General features: G+C 39.3%; 1 protein-coding gene across 4 annotated transcripts in view; it reads right to left on the reverse strand.

The window, feature by feature from the left end:
* Nucleotides 1-1,768: 1,768 nt before the first annotated feature.
* Nucleotides 1,769-23,968, reverse strand: part of RABEP1 (rabaptin, RAB GTPase binding effector protein 1) — a 49,745-nt gene continuing 27,545 nt past the window's right edge. For all 4 annotated transcript variants that reach the window (XM_040613926.1, XM_040613925.1, XM_040613928.1 and 1 more), the window contains 14 exons: nucleotides 22,330-22,449; nucleotides 19,270-19,405; nucleotides 18,345-18,523; nucleotides 17,235-17,360; nucleotides 14,136-14,603; nucleotides 11,867-11,971; nucleotides 10,999-11,115; nucleotides 9,636-9,734; nucleotides 8,070-8,210; nucleotides 7,174-7,363; nucleotides 6,824-6,879; nucleotides 5,823-5,921; nucleotides 4,903-5,019; nucleotides 1,769-2,799 (listed from right to left, as the gene is read on the reverse strand). In XM_040613926.1, the coding sequence (XP_040469860.1) occupies nucleotides 2,698-2,799; nucleotides 4,903-5,019; nucleotides 5,823-5,921; nucleotides 6,824-6,879; nucleotides 7,174-7,363; nucleotides 8,070-8,210; nucleotides 9,636-9,734; nucleotides 10,999-11,115; nucleotides 11,867-11,971; nucleotides 14,136-14,603; nucleotides 17,235-17,360; nucleotides 18,345-18,523; nucleotides 19,270-19,405; nucleotides 22,330-22,449 (2,055 nt within the window). In that variant the 3' untranslated portion in view covers nucleotides 1,769-2,697. The remainder of the gene's footprint in view (nucleotides 2,800-4,902; nucleotides 5,020-5,822; nucleotides 5,922-6,823; nucleotides 6,880-7,173; nucleotides 7,364-8,069; nucleotides 8,211-9,635; nucleotides 9,735-10,998; nucleotides 11,116-11,866; nucleotides 11,972-14,135; nucleotides 14,604-17,234; nucleotides 17,361-18,344; nucleotides 18,524-19,269; nucleotides 19,406-22,329; nucleotides 22,450-23,968) is intronic.

Genomic DNA, 23,968 nt, shown 5'->3' on the forward strand with positions numbered 1-23,968 from the left:
GGTTCACCCGCTCGCCTCTCTTCCCTCTGGTGTGCAGAGAGCCCTGCTGCAGCCCTCACCTGCCACCGCTGTGCCTACAGAAAGCTGCAGCAACAATCTGTTAAAAATGCCACTGGGGAAAAGCCCCCCAGCCCTGTACTGCTTGAAACCACCGCGGTGGTCAGCCCCGGCCGCAGCCATTCCCAGCAGACGGGGAGCCAGGGCTGCTGTGAAGGGGCACCGACACACAGAGCAGCCAGGGATGCTGCAAGGCCACTAACAGCCACGTTCCTCGCTCTCTTGCACTAGGACAGTCCAGAAACTCAACCAAAAATTTCTTCTCTGCCTAAGTCTTCAGGTGCAGTTCCTCAAGGATTCAGCTTGCTGAAGAGACTTACAGGATTTGTCACGGTTTTGCCATACAACAGTCACCTTCCTTAACCACTGCCGCGCAGGCTGAGTCTCGGCAAACAGTTACAAATTAGTTTTCGGGAAGGAAAGGAACGCAGGAAAAAGCTTTTTACTCTGCAGCTCCTAATAAAGACCTACATATTTTTTTTCTCCAAATTTACTCAACAGAACACGACCCTGACCATTGGGAAACTGAATGCAGAACATCCGCTGTTGGATTTATGCATCAGGATGCAGCTGCTGTCACCTCACCGTTCAGCAAATAGTAAGAAAGGTTAAAACCCCCAAAATCTGGCAAGAACCAATTAATAAAGAACCAAACCCACATTGCAATTTCACTTCTAAGTGAAATTAAGTGTCATCTCAAGAAGATACAACTCTGCCACCTATTAGTCTAGTCATTACTAAGGGAGGAAAAATGGCTTTTGGGTGTCAAGATTATGAAAAGTATTAATTACTAGGCTGAATTAAATGCTTTAATTATTGCAATGAGTGACAAGGGATTGAACTTGAATGCTTCTTTTTGGCTGTTTTTAAGGCATTCCTCTTCAAAACCACCGTTCTGACTTTATGTTAGTAGCAGGATATACACTGCTAAAAAGATTTAAGCACTTAAAATACAGTCACGTGCATTACAGTTTGGGGCACTTTCTGCCACTTCTGGTTTTCTTTATCACCTTCAGATCTATAACCAAGTACGTAAAGAAAAAATGATCAGCAATGGAGGAAAGTGAACTATAAATTTTGGACAGTCATCTGCCCCTCAGCCTCCCTTCTTTTAATTGAGTTGTAAGCAGGGGCCAGATCAAGAACTCAGTTTGCAGCACCAGTACTATCAACGCCTGGCAACCGTACACGGAACCGCTGCTACCCAACCGTGCACACAGAACTCCAATGAAAGGAGAAAAAGGAGGAGGAACAGTCGTGTTACCACCATACATTTATAGAAGCAGAAACCCAAACCCAGCAGCTGACTGATCACAAGAATTTCCTGCCTCTGCTGTCATGATATATAGTGTAATTTAAATGTACGGTTATAGAAATATGGGACAGCGTAGGAGTTGACTCTGAGCAATACCATGATACCAAACTTTAAAGTAAGAGATGCACTGTACCTTTCAAACTTGAGCCAGCAGAATAACGCAGCTCCTTTGCATTTGTGCTCTGCAATCGAGAGTGCGATCACCATTTTGCATATTATTAAGCTGCCCCAGAGAGGTGGGTCCAGCTCAGTGCTTCACTCAGCATCTCACTCAGATACTTCCCAGTGAAAACTAGAAACTTTACACCTGGTGTCATCCACCACAGCAAAGCAGACCTGCATAAACTCCATGCACAGGCTTTCTACTAGTTTGAGTTTTTTTGTTTGCTTTAGTTTTGGTTGGGGTTTTTTTGGGTTTTTCTGGTTTTGTTTTTTTTTTTTTTCTTTTTACATAGAGATGGGATTACAGGTACTGCTCAGCTTTAGAGATGAGAAAGAACCAATTGTAGTTCCATATTCTAAATTACATTTCCGAAAAGAGATTATACAAAACAGTGCATTTCTTGTGCTTTTCTTGAAGTATCAGAATCCAACAGAAAAATTTCAAGGAGCTAAATTCTCAGTACATTTTTCATTTTTTTGGATTAGCATTTACATGATCAGGAGACATACGGCTCACTCATGTCCACCACATTTCAGCAGCGTTCAGATTCTTCAACACAAAGTCAATGGTTTAAAAAAAAAAAAAAAAAAAAGCACTGAGTTATGAAATAAGGTCAATATCCAGTGTCCTGCTAATAAAGTCATATTTTAATATAAAATATTCATACAGCATACTCTACACCTCATTCTCTCTGCTAGCTGAATACTGTTACTGACTATTCAAACAGAAAAACTTCAACCACTTTGCTCTTCAATGTTTTGGAGGGACGATACAGTTTCCAGCAGCTACTTTGATCACAGTAGTGGGGGGAAAGGAAAGAGGGAGAGACGGGGGTAAATGTTCCAAAACTCTATATTAGGTTACGAAGTCGGCTGAAAGAGGGGAAGTTTTTCAGAATGTAAGGACTGATCCCACTCAGTGGAACACGAAACACTGCACTCATTAGTGTTTCCATTAGAAAGTTCTCCTTCCTACACTGCAAGTCACCCTTGTGCTCTCTTCCTGCCCAGTACGAAACCTTTTTCCCTCTAGAAATAAAACTTAGTCATTGCTCCCCTCTGTTGTCTTCTGCTCTTTCGGTTAGAGTTAAATAATAATTAATGTTGCTATAAAGATGAGTTAAAAACCCCAAATGCAGCCTTGGAGCCCGCTCATCAGGGTGTCATGTTTCAGGAAGCTGATTAATGTCCGTCAGTTTTGTGTCATTCAGGATTGCACGGATTCTCTCCAGGGAATCTGCCTGCCGGATCCGCTCCAGCTGCACCTGCAGAAAACCAACAGATGCGATTGAGCAAAACGTGCTGGTGCGAGACCTCAGACCTGTAACCAGAACTGAGCCAAAGGCCACGTTAGCAACCCCTAGGACCTGTGCAAGCAGAGGAGAAACCCAATTATCAGCTGGAAAACTCAGAATCAAGAATGGGAGGAAGGAAGACGTAAGGCAGGTGTGTTTTTATAATAAAAAGCCACTTTCTGGGGGGCTCAAGCAAGCCTTCATCATCACTCCACGTTCTACCTAATAACCGGGCACTGACACCACACTGGCCAGGCAGACTGGAGGAGATGTGCAAAGCAATGAAAACTTTCACCAAAAAAAATGTAAAGGAAGTACAGATCTGCCTAACGTACACCTTCAAGCCTCTCAAGATCAAAGCTAAAGCGCTCTTTGAGGAAACGTCCCATTTTCAAGCTCACTTGCTTTTCTGATAATCTATCAAACTATTTCTTCTTGTGGGCTGAAAAAGCGCCCAGCAGAACTGTGCTGAAATGGATGCAAAGAGATCACCATTTTAAAAAAAAAAATATTTGTTTTAAACATTCCAACTTTCACATTCTTTGTATTAGGAACCAGGTTTTCAGCTGTAAATTCCCAACTAGTTGTTAATTTGATTTTTAGCCCTTCCCCTCCACTGCTGATACCTAGTTTGACCAGTGGACACCCCACATGGGTGATACTCACCCAAGCTCTCACCGATAAGGTCAGGGAAGGAAACAACCCTGCCTGGCTATCAAGAAAGCAAACCCCTCATTCGACGGTAAACTCTCGTGTGACACAGCAGATCTTGTACACGAAGACAACACAAACCATTGTTTAAACTGAAAGCACTAACTGCTGAGGAACTTCTGTGTAATAGCTGCTTGGGGGCAGAAAGAACGCACAAAATGCAGAGCTACCACACGCCTGCTGAGCTCGTTACTGAAGGCCTGCTAAACTACCTGCACGTTTTGGGAGAGTGCACCACACATCTTCAGAGTGGCGTGTGTGGTTTTGCTCTAAGAACTGCATAAATCAGGGCATGTGAAAGGGTGATGGGGAAAAAAAAAAAAAAAAAGAAAAAAAAAAAAGCAACTTCACTAGCCAGGACGATTCAATAGTGTCCTTTGTCCTACCTGCTCCTCCAGAAAGAGCCAGAACAACAGATGACAGCTCCCTATGGTCTATCCAGCTAAACTCTGTCTAGTAAACTATCTCCTATACTCCTCTTTTAGTTTTCCAAATAAACCTGCACACTTGACTCCAAAAAAACTGTATTTTTCATTCTGCTGAATTTCACTGACCAGACTGGCCAAGAAGTCAAAGTGCTGAAAATTCAGCACCTCCTCTCTGAGCACGATTTCTAATACGCTGGAGCGTGAGGGGAGGTGCAAATTCTAAACAGCACGCACTCAAGGGGAGACCAGCCCAGTCTGGCTTCCTGAGCAGACACGTTAGTCACCCCGCAAACACAAAACCTGCAGGTCCCTTCGTGCTCTCTGCAGTTAACAGAAAGAGAGATCCGCCTGACAAACTGGAACTGGCCTTGGTGAACGGCCCTACCAAAACTCCCTCCTCCAGCCACCTTTTGATATCTCAACGTCAACCACAAGTTCCACTTTTTGGAGAAAATACAAGTCTCGCAACAGTAACAACAGCAAGTATAAGACTTAGATAGCATAAACAGAAAGCAGTAAATATAACACAGAGAACCATTTAATATATTCTCATTAAACAGTACAAGTTCCTTACTTCATCCTCAAGATATTTGCACCGTAATGATTTGCTATGAAAAGTAACATAGTAGAAAACATCAGTAGATGGACACTGAAATACTATGGTCTAAAGGTACCGTTCGTTACGGCTCTCCGTGGTTCCTTTTAGTACAATAATTGTGTATTTTCACTGCTGAGAATTGGTTGGAATCAAACAATCAGAATAAAATCCTCAATAGGTTTTAATACTGGTATTATACTAGGAATACTTGACCATTTTATTATACTAATAACTAAAAACAGTTCATAAACACCAACTTAAGAAAATTTACAACTTTACATAGCTCTGGAGAAGAAACAAAAGTTGCACCTTACAAATGGATTGTACTTCTCTTACCTGAAGTGTCTGAGAAAGCTTTACAAAATCTCTCTGCACTTGCTCACTGACATCTAATTCAGTCTGCAACCGCTGAGCTTTATTCTTCTCTTCAAATACCATCTGTTCAAGGTTTGCCTGAAGAGAAAAAGATTTTTTTATGCTATGCTTAAACTGAATAAAAAAGGAGAAACTTGTATAAACCAATTATAGCATGATACTAGAAAAAATAAGCATGGCTATTCTCAGAGTCCTGGCAAGAAATTAAACCACTCACTCTTCCTACCCCTTAATTTTCCTAACTGCAGAATCAGGGGCTACTACCTATCAGACACATCCTCATTAGATTGTTTAAAGCATGAAGAAGTCTTTTACCAGCACTAGATTCAAGGATCTCAAACCAAAAAAAGCAGATTTCAGAGTTTTAATGAAACACGACCATAGCTGAAAGGCAGTAATCTGCTGGCAGAAATACAACTATCTTGCTGTCTTGAGTTTTAGTCAAGGAAGTCCAGGGGGTGGGACACAATGTGAGAGAGAGAGAGAGAGAGATCACAATTCATTCCTCTGACTGCCAAAGTAGGGCTCCTTCCTACAGCAACAGCAAAGTGGCAGTTATTCAAACGTATCAAAGCATTCAAACCCAAGGTTTGGTTAGCCAAGAAGGAAGATTTCTATAAGCAGAAATGTTCCTCAAGCCTAACTTCAGAGGGCAATCCAACAGAGATACTCAATTAGCAGCAATTCAGATCCACTGCTTTACAAATGCAAGTGCAAAGTGATTGGGATGAGGATTTAAAATTGCATCCAGTGGACACTATTTCACCGCCAGAATCTTATCAAAATTCAAAGGCTTCCTTTTTCACTCTAATGTAGCAACACATTCTCTGACCCCATCATAGAAGATGCGTATATACATCATACCCAGACATCACAGCTACCTTTGCTGCAGTCTCCTTCTTCAGCTGTTCTTCTAGAGCGTTTTTTGCTTCCTGCAGAGTCTCCAGCTGCTGCAGGTTTTCCTGCGAAGAACTTTCCAACTATATTAAAATAATAAAAGAAGTATTAACTAAATCTCCTAAACATTTCAATTTCTCACAGTTCCTCCATACAGGAAATATAGCCTACGTGTCTTTCCTGGGACTCAGAAATACACCTAAACAACCTCTCCGAGGGACACAGAAAACACCTAAATAACATCTCCTCTGCATTTATTTCTTTTTAGAGCTGGAGAGAAGTGGCCAAACCTGACATTTATGTTGTTATCGTTATCATTAGGTAGCCTAATATTAGTTAGAAATTACTTAACCCAGTATTTAGGTTACATATTAACAAACAGACAAAATACCTTTTAAAGAAAAGAACTAGGGACTAGGCATCAATTCTGTCCCTTGGAGCTCCAGGCATGACCTTACGTGTGCTTCCTTTGAAACGGTCACAGAAACTGCACAGGTGCCACTACAACACAGGCGCACCTACACTCTTAGTGATACCAAGAGTTGCAACAGTCTGAGAGTGTCCAGCGCAGTGCCAGAGCCTTCAGTAAGAAAATCTGTGCAAACGCACAGACTAGTGTTCCTTCTTAAGGAAAGGTTCTCCACACCGAGAAGTCAGCCCTCCAGCACCCCAGAAACACGCTGAGATGAAGGAACAATGTTACGTGCTTCACAATTCTCTCCTTAGTTCAGCTCTTTCCCTCCCAATACTGGGCATAGTAAACACTACAAAAATATATCTAAAGTGTTACTGAAACCTCAAAGGCAGATGGGGAAAAAAAAAAAGTTCATTTTCTCTGATAGCAAGAGGTTGATGTCAAAGACAGCAACACAGTGTCGCTGACAGAGCCAGCAGAAAAAAAGAATCCAAATAGGATTGTTTAAAAAACCTGCAAAACAAAACAAAACCACAAACCCCAAAATCCCACAGTGAAAGGGCTCCTTACCTGTTCTTTTTCCACTTTTATTCTTTCCAGTTCAGCTTTTAAACTGGAAATGGAAGCTGAAAAACAAGAATAATAAAGCTTAAATGCAAGAAAAACACAGGGACCTGGACATACCCTGTTTACCTCTGTTAATATTTAAAGCAGAATTAAGCACACGCTACATCAAAGGTACCTTCAAAGGTAAACAAGTAATTCTGCTTTTGTTTTCAGCTGCACAGCTTTGGTGTATCTGCTATCAAAACCAGACAGTATTTAAAATTCAGGTAAGTCTACTTATGATGAAATCAAGTCTTCACTTACCTTACTGATTCCTACTATTCCTATTTTGAGACTGGTTTACCCTTGCTCACCTATTTCCTCTTTGCAATTCTCTATTTCCAGCTGTAGAGTTTCTTCTATATTTTCTTTCAAATATTGCTCAGCTTGAATCTGCTCTTTTAAGAATAAAATCTCCGCCTTAAGCTTCTCTTCAAGGTGATCTGCTGCTGTCCGCACACTAATGATGTCTTCACGATATTTTAAAATCAGCTCACGGAGCTCCTGAATCAATGATTAGCAAAGATTTGTATTATGATCTCCAGATACACACAGTGCTCTATTTATCAGCATACAAGCCAAAGTTATGCTACCAGAGGTCTGTCCCACTCTACCAGATCCTGCATCCAGCAAAATATCAAAACAAAACTGCAGTTTGCTTGGCCAAAGTACATGAAGAATGTGTCAAGATTCATGTCTCCACAGGCCTATGACACCACCCCCCACAATCTTTTAATCTTGATGTGCTCAAGTGTAAGCGAGCGGCCGTGAAAAGGATGACAAGGCTTATCATTATTCTAGGCTCAGGCTTATTACTGGTCTTAACACCTGGACAGAAACTCAAGTGACTGACTTAGCTTGATTTATTGAATCAGTATCTAGATCAGAGCCATGGTGACTGAACACTTGCGTGCCCAGTTGCAAAATACAACTTAAGCTGGCTGAACTGGGATAAATTCACACGCTACTGACAACAGAGCAGCTGTCAGGCCATAGTTAACTCATTTTGTTATTGTCCTTCCACACCTTGAAGCATGCTCAAGGCACAGTGGGATCAGACCGCTGATTTTGTACATCACAGACTCACAGACTCAAAATCCAGAGATTATTGTTCGCTGTGCTATTTGAGCCAGCTTTCTGATAAAGGAGGTTCTTCCACTGTGATCTAGTCACACGCATTGTTTGTGTTAATGGTTTAAAAACATTTTACCTCTGCTGCTTCTGGTAGAATGAAATCTTCGGCTTGCTGTAAAGACACATGCAAGCTATGTTTTCCTTGAAGACTTTCGTTATCTTTTTGCAGTCTCACCAACTCTTCTGAAACCTGCTCCCTTGACTGCGTCAGGACAGCCTCCAGTGCAAAGAAAAGCATAAATTCACATTTAGGGTCATACTTGAACCTCTTCATGCCCCAGTTCTATCATTACTAGTACCATTACTATCATTCAAATTGATATTCTTTGTAAGGAAGGGAAACAAAATGATTGTGTGGATCAACATGAGCCCTCTTGCCTGGCCTATGCACCAGAAATAAAGGCAAGATCGTGGTAACTGCACAGGCAGCTAGGAGGAAGCAAGTGATAAGTACACCATCGTTTGTCTCCCAGTTTTCTTCCATATTTATCCATTAGCTAGCTGTACTCATGCAGGGGAGGCGGGTGGGGGGGGGAATCACATGTTTTGGGAACTGGCAACGATGTTTATTAAAACCACCTCCTAACAACTCAGCTGCAATATCAGATTATTCAAAAACCTTCAACATTCATTCTGAAACTTTCTATGGTAGGTGTCTGCCTCCCACTGTCTCTTTGAGGAAAAGATCAAAACCAGCTGACCTCTTGTAAAGAAAAAGGATTAAGAAAACATAGTTTTGCTTGCATTACAAAAGAAAAAAATCCAGTCAAATTTTCTGAGAGGAACAATTGCTTTGGAGTGGGGAAACAGGGACTTGAACTCTGACAGAAGCTGCCCTTTGTATTATAGGCAAAGGGCACATTCAGATCAATATATTTTCTGAATCTCCTGCATCTCCATTAGGCACACTCTCATGCAGAACAAAAAAAACATTTCTGCAAGTGGCGCCCTGATGTCCTACAGACAATCCCAGGCCCCAGGAATGCAATACTGGGCTTCCCGAGAATGAACGCTCTTAGTCCCCACAATGCTGCGCGAGAGAAGAAACGTAATTCTAATATAGAAGGGAATGAACAGCTCTAAGGAAGTTCGATTTTGCTTTACCCTAGAAAAAGAGCTCCTATTCCTATTTTCTGGCTTAATTCCTGCAAGATGCTCATAATAGTTTTTTTTTTTAAAAAAAAAAAAGTTCCCATACATCTCTTTTCCTGGGTGTTAGGGCTGATAATTTAAGTCTGACCTGTAAAAATGTTGAGCATTCATCTCTAAAACTCCAGAAAATAATTACTAGGGATGGTACTTTCGATGAATCCTAAAAAACTGTCTAGAGAAAATCTATTCTATCTCCAGATCTGAGGTGAAATAAGATACTAAATGGGCATGGCATGTACATAATGAGTAAAGGGGAAAGGAAGCTGACGAGTCATCTCCATGCTAATCAGCATGCATATACACAGAAAGTACGACAGACCAATGCCACAAACGGCACTTGCTATCAGGACTCATTCAATCACTGTCTTTACGTGTCAACACGCACAGTTGTCGGTTGGGTGGCAAGACAAAGCCTTTGACAAACACACTGCGCTCCAAAGGTCAGACAAATAGTGCTGTTCGAGTGATCTCTGGGCTTAAGCTGTCTTACCATTTGCTCCTGGACACTCCTCTTTGCTTGCAAAAACGCCTGCTGCAGTTCGCCAAGGAAGTTCTCCGACTTTTGACATTTAGCCATAAGCAAAGAGATCTAAAAAAAAAAAAAAAAAAAGAAGCCGCACAGACAAAGATATAAAGCATGAAACAGAGTTGGAAGAAGAAATAACTACTAAGTTCTCTTGCCTCTTATCAATACTAAAATACACTTTGAAACGCCAAGCTAATCCACTGAAGTTTAGTTAGTTCCTCGCTCAGTAAAGCGGTTGTGCAGCTCAAGTCAGTAAGAATAGATGCTGTGCTTGTATGCCAGTAATATATTCTATTTACCAAACTCTAAACAACAAAGAAACAGTTAATTCTAATCAAACTTAAATGTAAGCCAGTTCAAAGACACTGAAGGGAAACTGAAAAGCTACTACCTAAGTTTTCAGCATTTGCTATAAGGTAATTTTCTGTATCATACTCTGAACGCACAGATCTTCAAAAACTTGACAGTTAAGTTATTCTACAACACATGCTTGACAGTAAGAAGAAGCGTTACTTCATTAAGAGCACCCCGGTACAGCCAAAAGAACAAATGTATAAACATATTCCTGTTAAGACAGACTTTACCTAATAACTACTGTTTCCTTAGTAAGAAGAAAATACTGGGTGGGATGGGAGACAGAAAATTTTACTTTGCTTGAGCTGGAAGTTCAAAGCCTTGTACACAGCATTTACCTAATACTGTAATCTTTGATGGGCCAAAGATGATCAATTTTATTTTATTTTATTTTAAAGCTATGACTACTACACATCTTGTTCGGCTCTGTTGTTCCAGGAGAGTTATGCAGCCCTCAGTCTGAGAAATCTATAAAATAACAGCCTGCTGAAAAGAAGTCTACCGCATATTTTGGACCAGCTACTGTTACCGCCTGCTCAGCTACTTGTTAACTGTATGTCTCCACCACAGGTCCATTAATTGGCTGTCAAGTGTGGATGAGAGCAAGTGGTATGAGTACTACCACTCTTCTACCAGCAAGGACACAGGACTTCTTTTGCATGTTCGGGTGATTTTATACACAGGTCACCTCAAAACTCCAACACTACTCAAGTTCCAATTATCACCTCTGTAACGGATTTCAAAATTAGAGGTGAAACTTTAGGGTCAAAATTGGATCGGATGATATTAGAGACATGTCAGACTTATCAGGAAACTGCGGCAGACTCAGGCAGAGCATAACTAACTAGAAATTCTCATTTTTGTTGCCTCTGGAGCAGGTAGTCCATCCACATCTAACAGAAGACAAGATCTAGTTACATATCTTTGAATAACATTCATAATTCCTACCGTCTTGATTTCAAAATGCTTGTACCTGATTAGAAGAGTCTTCAGCACTTTGTTTCATGTAATCTTCCAATTCCTGTTTATCTTTCATTGTCTTTTCCAGCTGATCATTAGCCTGCCTCAGCATCACCTGCAGCTTTTTCACCTGTGTCGTTACAACAAAATAAATTTTCCATTCTTTTGAGGAGCATTTATTTCCTGATCATAAAACATAACCTACCCCATCGCACCCCCAAACCACAAAACAAAATCCCTCAAAAACCCTACGCAACCCAGAAGCTCCTTCGTTGTTCTTCTGAAACACCCTGCATCACAGATCACACCTATACAGAAACACGGGACATCAAACCGCACTGGACCATCACCATGTAACAACCTCAATCACTTCTTTCAAAGCAGAATGTGACTCATGCCCTCTGTACCCATCTGAAAATTGTTCTTCAGTATATGGCAGGAAAAATACATCCTCCACTACTTTACAGTCATTTTCCGCTGCGAGGATGAGGTCCTCTAGTTTTCCTTTGCTGTTAACAATTCTTGCAGTATCAAAGATAATAGAATTTAATGCATGACAAGCATTTTAGAATATAAATTATGAAAGATACTGACTTCAGCATGAGCACAATGCTTTTTATAGAAGAGTGCCTTTATTGCTTGATCTTATAGCACTGGATAAAGTGACTCTAAGGTGAATCCTTAAGAAATACATACATGTCGTGCTCATGACCACACACCAAAACCAAATCAGGTTATGTCGATAAAATGACAGAAGTTATTCAGATTTTAAAGCATGTTGACATTGTTCAATTAAAGCCAATGAATAAAACAGCATTGTTGCATCCTTAGTAGTTCAAATAGCCACAAAAATCTTGCTAAAGCTAGAAGAGAAATCCCACCTGGTCTCTTGTTTCAGCCTCCTGAATCTGGATACCTTGCAACTGCTTCTCATAATTCGAGCACATATCACAGCGTCTACCCAGCTTGTTCCCTGCATTCTGCACCTGCAGAACACAGAGTTATCACCTGTCAGAAAGGCCATAAAATTCTTCAAGGAATGCAGGAGTGCTACATACTCTCAGGTGTGTTGTGTGATCACAAAATGTTACAGATAAAAGGCAGTGGCAGAATCAGGTAATGGCAAGATTAAGTTGCTCTATAAGTAAAGGATAACGTAAAATCAGCTGCAGGATATCAGCTTTTCCTGGCATGAGTCCCACTATTAGCACAAAAGCAATAAGCCATGACATGCAAGAGTTCAAGTCCCTCAGTGTGTCCTTTTGAAATATATTACTTAATTACCTGTACAGAAACAGACATCTCTGAGAAAAGCCTTCAACAGGCTGTAGCGGGTTTTCATGGAATTATTTTGTATTACAATCAAATTACAAACACAATACTATAGTGTTTGGTTGTAAGGTTTTTGTGTATGTGTTGGGGGGGAGGTTTTTTGTTTTGCTTTTGGGTCTTTTGTGTGTGTGTGGTTTGGGTTTTGGGTTTCTTCTGGGGGAGTGTGTGTGTATTTTTTTTTAAATTAACACAAAGCAATTAAAAAGCAAGTCAGTTCATCAGGTCAAGACTTTCTTAAATCTTCTTTGTCCTGCAACTGAACTCTGAATATTTTTCGATGGCACATACTGTTTTTGTTCTGTAACAGTCATCAAGCTTTATTCATTTTTTAATATCCTCCTTCAGTACGGCTCAGTAGACTGAATAATCAGCTAGAAGAACAATTGGGAAAGAATAAAGTAGAAGACAGGCAGATCTAAAAAAAAAATAAATATATAAATAGGAGAGTTTAAAAAAAAAAGTAAGTGTTGGGGTGTACAGCAGGGATACAAAGACTAAACCAGCTGCCACTTCGAAATTGTAATGGTTTTGGCCAAGGGGACAAACGGAGATTTTACCAAAGCTCCAGCTGCAAGTCAGGTTTGAGCTGTATTTGTTGCCCCATGTCCCACCCACAGAGTGTCACTCACATACCCTACCTCCAGAAGCATGGGGGAAGCAGGGCGTTTCTGTTCGGAATTCTGCGAAAGGGTCTGAGTAAAGTGTCAGTGAAATGTCAACAGGGCAAGGAAATACTCAAGAGGAGAGGATTTAACTCAGCCTTGAGATTACTACACCATAATTTCTCCAGATACTACAGATTAGTAGCAACACAACAAAAAATAAAGCAACTTTACAATAGTTTGGAAAGACATCTTAAGTAATGATTTGCAAATTCAGTTGAATTCCAACAAGCTGAAGATATAAAATATTGCTAGTTCTGAATTTCATCTCTCCTTTGCTTGGCCTCTTCTCTTTCACTGCATTTTTACACTCCTTTCGTGCCCTTCCCCCCGCCTTTTCTTCCTTTTCACCCATTCTGGATTGCTATCTCCTCCCCTGTCTTTTCTTCCCCCTAAAGTGTTGCTCCTTGGCCTCTCTTCTTCTGAAAGAGTAACCACAGCAGCCCCACAATACTCCTCTTTTCAACAACAAACCAAATGCAAGCTTTTAACTGGCATCATGTAAAGCTGCTGAAAAACTGACAGGCAGAACACCCAGAAGCAACAATTTCTTGGTGACCCACACTGGAACTGGCACAGTGTTAAGTCTAATCTGCTGCTTGTCCCTCTGAGAAATTGGTTTCTGATGAAGCAAGTCCCCAACAATTTTCTGAAGCTTCCTTTGTGGTAGCTTTGTCCGTTATGCATATCTTGGCTGCTCATTTCTAAATTGCCCTCCATGCACAATCCTCAGTAAAACCCTGGGTTGTACAAACCAGGTTGGCTCTGCTCCTTCCATTAATCTGCACGCTTTTTTGGTTACCATCAGCGGCACTAAAACAGCCTTTCCTTAGCTTCCTGTTTTCTCCTTTTCTTTGAGTTCTCCCATCTTTTTTCACCCTCTCACATCGGTGCAACACCAACAGCACCTCTGCCAGACTCTCCCTTAACTGCAAAAATATCCTGTAAAGCTGACTTTCCCTGGAGCAGGGTCAGCCAACATGGTTTTCATCCGATGTGCTTTACCTACAGAAGTATTCCAAGAGAGGAAAGTGAACAAGCTAGATATGATGATGCCCATTTCCTTCCACACCTGCCTGTGTAAAGCAAAGGAGGGAGAGCTTTCACCCAGCGGGCAGCCCCCAACACGCAGGCTGCCTGTGCTGTGGGTACCCACCTCCTTCTGCAGCAGGTTCCACTCCGTCTCGCTAACCAAGCGGTAACCGCTAGGAGATACATAAGCACTTTCCACCCCTTGTGTAACGCTGGAGAGAAGTGAGGCAGTCTCTTCTTGCTCTGGTGTCATTGCTTTGATTGCTTTTTCCTGATCTTTGGTTAACATGAACCCACTTGGCATTTGCAGAGACCCAAGGGAAGCCGTATCAAAGTTCTCAGACACTGAATCTGCTCCAACAAGTGGTCCAAAATCCGACTCATCCAGGTTCCCAGCGGATTTTGCTTTGTTGTTGTATCCTAAAGCTTTGGACTGTAAAGATCCAGAAGTCCCTAGACTGTCTGTTGACTGTGCTCTCCGTAGTCCATCTTTAAACATATCATTATCTGATTTATTGAAAGATTCGCCAGAAGAAAGAAGCAAGTCTGCATCCAACGAGTGGACTGAGCCGTGGGTGCTATTTACCTGCACCTGGAATTGAACAAACAAGGAAGAAAAAAATTATATACTTCATTTTAGAAGCATGGTACAAGAAGAATGCTGGACACTAGTTGCCAGACATGGCTGAAGCAACTTTCAATTGGCTTTGGCAACAACATACAATCAGTAAGCTTAAGATAGCAGAGAAAAGGAGAAAGAACTGAAATGTAGAATTAAAACCCAAAACAAACAAGGGGGGGAAAGAAAAAAAAAGAAAAAAAAAGAAAAAAAAAGAAAAGTCTTATGTTAACAGAGTGCTTCTGTAAGAATCTGTCCTCCTGCCAGACAAGCAAGGACACAGTCACCTTACATCTTCCAATATTGGAAACAAGGTCTTTCTTCTTCCACAAAGGTATACATGCAATATCACTTCTAAAACTATAATCTACACAACAGAAGAAAAATACACCATTCCACAAGTAAATTCAGCAAAAAAATTACATTAGCATAAAAATAAATGGCAAATATATACTTAAAATCTACTCTATACTGACAAGTGAATATTCTTCAGTTTCTTGTCAGACACTCAAAGCAGAAGAAAAATATTGTAAGAGAAAGAAAGTTTTTCTTTAAAAGATTATTTTATCTTTTAAAGACAACAAATAAAGGGAAAAGGTTGGGCTTAAACAGAAAGGTATCCTGGGGAATGCCAATACCAAAAGCCACACTAACTGTCCTGTGATGTATATAAGGCACATTAAGTCTACCGATCTATTTTTATTTATGTGTAGCACTGAAAGGAGAGCAGTAATGCTTGATTTAAAAATTATGACTGCTTTCAAAATACTTTCCGATGTATTATGTACTTCTGCTTTGCCATTAAACATGTAAAGAAAACAACACTGAAAACAGGTCTCTTGAGAAAAACAATCATTTCTGAAATAGGTCCAGCAGAGACCAGCAGGCAGCTGGTACTTCCATATAGGTGTTTATAACTATATGTTATGTACTACTGTTTTTATGACTGTTGTAAATGCCTTGTTTTAATAATTCTTAGGTGTATTATTTCTATTTACATGTATATATACAAGTTTGTAACAAAAAGTCAAGAGAAAAGAGACATATAAAACTGCATCTTCAGACAACTGTTTGGCAGTAGTTAACAAATCACTTGTTTTTATTGCAAACCGGTCAATAAGAGAAGAGTTTGGAAGTCAAATTATGACAAGTTGCAAGACATAACCGATAACACAACTCGTAAAATACATTCTGTACAGTTAAAAGGAGGTCATAAATAGCAACAAAACCAAATCCATAAACAAAACCAAAACGACTCTGGAAATTATGCCCTTTCTCAACATGTAAAGTTTTCCATTATGTATAATTCCTAGAATTAAATAAATGTTGTGATTGAGGGACTAAAGAGTATCCTAGAAACCGAGATTAAAGAAAACATCAGAAGATAAAATTTTTGTTCACCATCAATATGTCTCATTTGCATATCTGGATACAGAAGTGTTAGCATACGCAGAATTTGGAATAGGAAGTTGTATCATTACTGTCCTTTCTGTGAGATAAAGGGTAGAGCTACATCTCAGCTGCATTTAGATGTTATGATTTTGAACCTCTTTCTGCATTTTGAAGTGTTATAAATAATTCATAAGAATAAAGGACAGACTCTAGAAGTATATCCCTTCAAAAAGGATAAGCAAAACATGCAAAATACTGGCTCACTGCAAATCCTCAAGTCTCTTGAAGCTTACATAAGGTTCTATAGCACAAAACTCAGTTTGTTTTTATTAATTTGTCCCTATTTTGACTTACAAAACCAAAATAGAACCTGTCAGATGATCAGATAAACAAGTGAAATGCAGTCAAAAAGGAGAAGTAACCGCCCATTTTGATGCTGTTTCCAAGTTCCAACCTGTGTGCTCACTGGACTTGTTTCCTCACAAGTGAAAAGCTTAGGCAAACTGCAAATAAAATTTCAGCTTGTCCCAGGGTATGACTACCTACAACACCCGAATGGCATCCACCAGCGCTGCTTTTTTCTGGCTGTTACAATGGGTTTACTTAGAGTAACTTCAAGCAGCTTCTGCAAAACTTGGTACTGAGCTCCAGCTACGGGTTTTGCTAAAAAAAGCTGATTTATGGTTGCTAAACAGGTGTGGCCAAAAACCTCCACTCGCACAGCTGGATGTAGCTTAATACATACAGACACATACATGACACTATTTTGCACATGGTGAGCAACAGCCTAACTTCACAGTGACCTCAGACTTGCCTAACCAGTGTAAGTTTAGTACAGAATTCAACAAGCAGGTTAGTAAAGCAGCTACAATATACTTGCTGAATGTTCAGATATAATTGGTTTAATTCTGAATGTTTAGGTGCGTTAGAATGTGGGTTATAAATCCCAAGAGAATTTAACAGCAGTTAGCAACCAGAATGCAGAAAGTGAATTACAGTTTTTAATAGCACCTCGCAGGATTGGGAAGTATTGTCTTCCACTCTTTATTATAACTTATATATTCAAGTGCAACTCCAAAGACTTTTCATTGCTTAGTAAGAATTACAAGCTACACGGAGTAAATGGCACCAAATCTGCATTTGTATTTGGAATCAACACCCCGAGGAACGCATGAGTCCTCAAAGTCAGTTTGAGCTACCCAATCGTTTTACCTCTTCATTAGAGAGCTGGGTAAGGGTTTCCTCAGGGGCTAGAGAACATGAAGCTTTCGTTTCATCATCTGAATCTTTTTGCTTCTGCTCCTTTCTCTTGCTAAGCCTTTGTTGGTCATCTTCTTCCTAGAAATCAGTGTGTGATAGAGAACACATATCAGAGAGATCTGATTTTGCCAGAGTAGTCATGACATTATCTTTCATGATAAACTAAGCTACAAAGGCGGCACTCAAAAACATTTCGGTTAAAACCCCAGTATTTATCACACAAGGATTCTTTTGGTTGAAAATCTAGTGTTCATTTCACAAAGCACCCAAACTGACTTAAATGAGAGCTTAATTTTCAAGTTCAGTGGCCATTTTATGTTCCCGAATAATTTTATTCTAAGAACTATCATCTAGACCAAAATTACTACTACAGGGATTACCAAATAAGTAACAAAAATAGCTCTTATGCTGGCTATTATATAGAATGTGATAATATATTTGCATCACTAATGGCCCCATTAACAGCCATTATACAAGCATGAACATTAGAACAAAATGTGAAAACAAGAAGTGCCTTGATCGCTCTAATCAATGGGATATAACATATGGAAAAAGAATCCAAAGAAAGACATCATAGAACATTAAGTCATAAAGCATGTATACAATCACTTGCATAAGATAATTTAACATTAAGCTCTTAATTTATGCCTGAGCTAGGTACTGTATTGGAAAAACCTAGAAATAAGTGAAATGTGCTATCCTAATATCCTTAAGCCAGATGTTTTGCATCACAGACAACTGTTTCTTCCTCCAAGATATAACTTCTGGATATTATTACCTTTTCATTTAACAATATTGGCAACATCACTCTTAAGGTTATGATATACGTTAATATTAAAATATTGCACAAATAGAGAGTTTCTTTTATAACTTTTGGCTGTCATTCAAATAAAGAATTTCTACTGAAACTGTCAGCTATCATTTTTTGAAATATTAACACACTTAAATAACTTGTCTCCAACATGTGATTTCCATACTGTTATACCACATTACATCTACAGTATTTTAAAAAAAAAAAAAAAAAAAAAAAAAAAAAAAAAAAAAAGGAAAGCAGCAAGTAACCTGATCCTTTTTTTTTAGTTCTTCAACCTGTCGGAGCTGCTCAGAGGTCAGAACAATTTCCATACGCTGCATGTCCCTCATCAGTAAACGCTGAGACTCCAAGAACTGGTCATTGGCTTTTTGCCATGTGTGTTTCAACTGGTTGTGCTGTTGTCGCTCTTGCTCTAAGAGATGGCACACTATTCAAAAATAGAGAGTCATTCTGAACCAGAATTTTTAACCTCTTTTCCAAATAGAAGCATTGTCATGAAGAAAAGTAATTATCATTCTAAGCAAGAACAGTGAAGCTTTGTTCAACAACTATTTAGGATTAAATAAGACATTTTCTTAATTCCCAAACTTGGCTTGTGATTAGGGATGTATTACTGACAGTTAAAGATTTCCCAATTAGATAACTAATGCCTTAACTTCATGCATGAATTCTAATAGTTTATTTTTTTTTAGTGCTGTCTTCTACCTCCCTATTTATTTCAATAGAAGGTTCCGGTTTTCGTTCCTCTGCAGCAATTCTGCACTGTACTGGCATGCACGTACATTTACACATCCATCCCACCACCAGGTATTCAGAATTGACATACCTCAGGGAGACATATCAATACATTGTGGAAATAATGCTCAGAATCACACACAAATAAAAGACACCAGTACTTTAATAAGAATGAAGCTTGCCATATTGTAGGAACTTAGCAGAAATTCAATAGCATCCCTTGAGAGAATGAATGGTTCTGTTGTTTTTCTCTGTCGTAAAAGAACTCCACACAACTCTTCTGTAAGCATTTAAGGGCTTTCACATTTAAAATATTACTTTCTCCCCCCACAATTTCTTTAAGGCCAATTCAAATAAGAAATCAGAAAAGAATTAACACCCATCTTGGTTTTTGCATCCTTAATACAGAAGAGTCAAAAGGATTATTATTAGATATACCTTCATGCAGTTCTTTCCGCAACTTCTCTGCATCTTCTTGCAGGACTGATTTTTGCGTGTTGAGAACAGCCACATACATTTCTAGATCTGTCCTACATGACTTCTCGGCTTCCAAATAATGGTTCAGTTCTTTAACCTGAATAAAAAGAGGGAAATCTATCATCTCAATGGGGGAACACTCTCAGGCATTTCCCTTTTGTTAGAAGTTACAGCATCGCCTGTTTGGGTAATGTACAGGTGCTGAAGGACACGTTTATTTCTAGAAACCACAAATATTCAACTACCAGTGTGCAAGTAGCACTTGTATTTATTTCTAAGTTACTCATTAAAATTCTGCTAAATCAAACGTATCAGTATATCGCAATCATAGCAATTGGATCATAACAGCAGTGGCACAGAGATGGGAAAGAGGTAAATATCTAAGAAGAGCGGACAATGAAGCAATCCTTTAATAAGCTTTGATAAGCCAACAACTAAGTAGGACGTGGAGAATGTTCAAAATAGAGGCACAAAGGTAGTCAGAAAACACGACTGTGAGGTACACCTGACCTAAACCAGGGATGGTATGTCTAAGAAGAGAGAAAACGGGACAGACAAGAAAAGAAATCCAAAACATTCAAACTCATGAAAGACGGCTGCAAAGAAAAAGGAAAATCTGTCAATGAAAAGCTATTACATCAAGAAAGACTGAAGAAATATACTAGGAGCTTTTTTTTTATTATTTCTTGTTTTTTAAATAGCAAGGCTAACAAGGAACTGGAACGAATGTCCTGCGGAGATTGCAGAATCTCCAGTGAGAACCTTTTAAGCTAGGGTTACATAAACATCTGTCAAACGTGGTGCTCATAAAACGGATCCCATCCTGGAGCAAGGAACGGGTTGAAAGATTTCTTTATGGCACTATTCAGTTTTATGGTTTGCCGAGTCAGGAATCACAAGAGTTTTTCTATTTTGAACAACAACAAAAAAAAAAGCCTTCAGGCAATTCCTAACTGGCTCCACAGAGCTGGTGTTCGTCTTCCTCAACACGGTACAGGCACCACGGACACCAGCTCACGAGTTCAAGATAGCCCTTTGGCTTTAACTTGCCATTGATGGTGAGGCGAACTTCTCCTGCCCTAGGGTACCAAGTCTTGTACCTACTGGCCTTTTAGCCTTGGAAACGGAGGTATCTGACTCCCAGAGAACAGCCCTCGGGAAGGATGGAACAGGGAGGGGGGTGGGGAGAAAGAGAGAGAAAAGACAGCATTGTTTCCCTAATCCAGCTAAATACTTGACACTGAAAACCAAAATGGCATGACTCAAGCAGATCTGCTGGGTTTCATCATGACCAAAGCCAAACATACTACTCATTCTGCACGTCAGCCCTCATATCCATCTAATATAAAACGTGTCAATAATACCTTGCACTTCCATAGCACTGTACATTGAAGTACTTCAAGAACTTCCTAAATTCATGCTTAACCAGCTCCTTACTAGATATAAAATAGCAATTCTCTCCCATTAACTGAAAAAGGTGACTTCAAATAGGACTACCAGCGACTTCAGACAGAAGGAATAATGAAGTGGAATTGACCATAGGTAAGAATTAACGTCCCAAGTTATTTTCTTTGCTAAGAAACACCATATACAGTTAAGATTTCTTTAAAAACAACCCCTTGATAAACTAGAAGCATGGATAAAGTGATTATTCTCTTTTTTTCCAAGAGATGTGTGCTTGTGTTCTACTCATTCCAGAGTATGCTGTGCTCAGATTTTAGGAGACCGACAGAGACCCCAACGCAATTCCTGAAGGATCATCAATTTTATTCAGGCCCTGCCTCCAAGAAAAGAGGGTGACAAGAATGACCTATCATTTTTATAACCAAATTAAGCAGAAAAGTTTTAAGGGGAGTTCTAGACTACTCTTAAGAAAAGAAAAAAAAAGGATTAAAAAGGCGGGGGAGGGGGAAAAGCATTTTGAGAGCAAGCAAGAAGAGAAGGTTCACATTTCCTCATCTTCCCCCGTTCATCCTGGCAATGAAAAGGAAGTATTATTTGCGTCAAGAGAAAAAGCAGAACTATTATTTCTAGGAACATTTCAATCTCAAAAATTTGACCTATAAAGCACAAAGAATCTATGAAGAAAAACACTCAAGCTTGGACTGTAAATCTAGTAAAATATTTTAGACTGTTCAATGAATGACATTGTTCTTCCAAATCCCAGACAGACCTCCAAGTTGGAATAAAAAGGGAGGGGGAGAAATAATTCCAGAAAGCCACGAGCATCTATTTAAATGAGAATACAACTGATCCAGAAGACAAGGAAGGTATTTATTTGTATGTCTTAAAAGCATCCACGTGGCAAGTTACTTTGCAATTTCAGCCTATGTGACTTTCAAGATGCAATATTTGTTACAAAATACCTCTTCATTTCTGTATAAAACAGTACATTAAATGCAACTATCTTACAGTGATGTAGATATTATTTACCCTTCACAGCTGCTGAGAAAGTTCCATACAGGTTCTGGCATTTCTGAAGAATACAGAAATGCTAAATAAACACATTGATTTCTGGGCAGCTATGACCAATGTATCCCTTTCTATGAATCCAAGGTTTACTTAATTTTAGGACACAAATTCAGGCCATACTGCCTCAGTATTATGCCTAGGATTAGAAGATGAAACATAGCAGATGCTGGATGGAAATAGATTAAAGGGATTCTGCCAAATGTAAATCTTTCTGTGACTGCAAGCATGACAATAATCTAAAGACCAGGCTGTTGGAAAGGTGCAAAGCAGTTATTTTTCTAGATCTTTTTCTTTTTTATTACTAGTAGACCTGAAGCCACGCAATTTAAGCTAAGCACAGATCACACACACACCATGTAATGTAACCCTCAAAACTAAGAGATGGCAAAACATATATAGACCAAGCATGCTATTTGGGTTACAGAAGAAAAGATGCATGAAGTTTCGCTAGATACCTTCTTCTCTCTTACAAAATTTTACTTGACTTATCTGCATCAAACTAGCATCATGCAAGATATAAATTAGGATACAGTTACAACTCCACCTCACCTTTGATGCTTCTAATTCTTTTATTTTTTCTTCAGCTCCTGTCAATTTCTCCTTTAGCGCTGCAATCTCTTTCTCCATAGGCATCACAACTGAACGCAGCTTCTCCGCATCTTCCTGGGCCTGAAGTTAACACAATAAATTATGAATAACACATTACCATAGTTTTCACCGCAACAGTTTCCATTATCAGAGACATTTGGAGAAAATATCTGTACCAACAAAAACAGCTGACTAAACTTCTGCTTTCAATACTTGTCTTACTGCTATTTATTTAGTTCAGCAGCCATCTCTGCAACAACTGGCTGATGTTACTCCATTCGCAGAAGGCAGCCAGATTTTAAATCCATGTATGGATTAGGCCATGAATATCTGCTTTTAAAAAGAATGTTAGTATATCTATCACTGAACTAGAAAATTAACAGGTCAAGCATTCTAAAATATATACATTTTTCTGTTATTAAAAGCCTAACTGTCCTGCAACTTGTTGCCACATAGCACATATAAAAAAAGTGTAACACAAGAACTGCATGGTCAGTTATTGGCCATTCATTTACTCATGAAATTAAGAGAAAAAGGATCTGTGCAGTAATGCATAGCGTAGCCTTGCCCTGTTTTAGAAGACCATTTTTTAGCTTTCAATTACTACTGATGTAGCACTGGGTTTTGGTGTTACTGTACTAAGTATTTCAAAATTATATACAGACAATTTATCAAAAAAATCCATTATTTTTTTCAAAAAGTACTTCTGAAAAGTTCAAAACAGGACAACAGAACAATAAGACTGATGGGCGCCAGGGGCCGTTGAGCCGAGAAAGAACCAGGTAAAAATAGCAAAAATTAAAATAAGCATTCAGTGTTGAAATTCAGAACTGCGCATGTCAAAGGGTTGCCTTGACGTCCCCATTTCTTAAATGCTCTGGCTTTCCTTAAGGGATGCACTAAAAACATTCCAAGTGAGAGTAACCGCTCCCATAGATTCCACAACAGCAAGCAGAACACTCAAACATCCACAGCAGCGAAATTCTTCAAGCCACAAAGAATTTAGGCAACCTAATTCAGGTGGGGTTTATGTACGAAGGCTCAGAATACTCAGTTGTTCTCTACCTTCTACTGGAGGATCTCGGCAGGGAAGGAAAAGCTGTGTCCCAAAAGCTGAAGTTTCAAACGATGACACTTTTCATACCCTGATCAGCAAAGACAGCCACCAAAGACAACATTCACGTCTTGTTTCAAATCAAGGCTAAAAGGCGGGTCTTAGAAGCTACACATTGGATTTTCAGTTTCTGGTAAGCTTATTGACAATGGTATTCCGAGCAAGACTTTCAGCAAGAAAAACAGACAATATTTTTAACCACTGAAGTTTTCTAAACTTAAAATTAATAGATAAAACAAAATAATATTGCAATACTTGTCAAGTATACAAATGCTACCAGGCCCTTGGGCTCTAAAAAGCTTTGAAGAAAACTCTATAAACAACAATAAATTTAAATTTCTTCATGCTTCATTCACTTCTGATAAAATATATATATATATATAGTCACTGCTAGTTTGCTTGTCCGAAGAGTACAAATAAAATTCATGAGGAAAGAGAGGGACACCACATGACACAGTGAATTCAATATGAGGGACATGTGACATG

The sequence above is a fragment of the Falco naumanni genome, chromosome 1, assembly GCF_017639655.2.
Source record: "Falco naumanni isolate bFalNau1 chromosome 1, bFalNau1.pat, whole genome shotgun sequence".
In the NCBI taxonomy this organism is placed as follows: Eukaryota; Metazoa; Chordata; class Aves; order Falconiformes; family Falconidae; genus Falco; species Falco naumanni.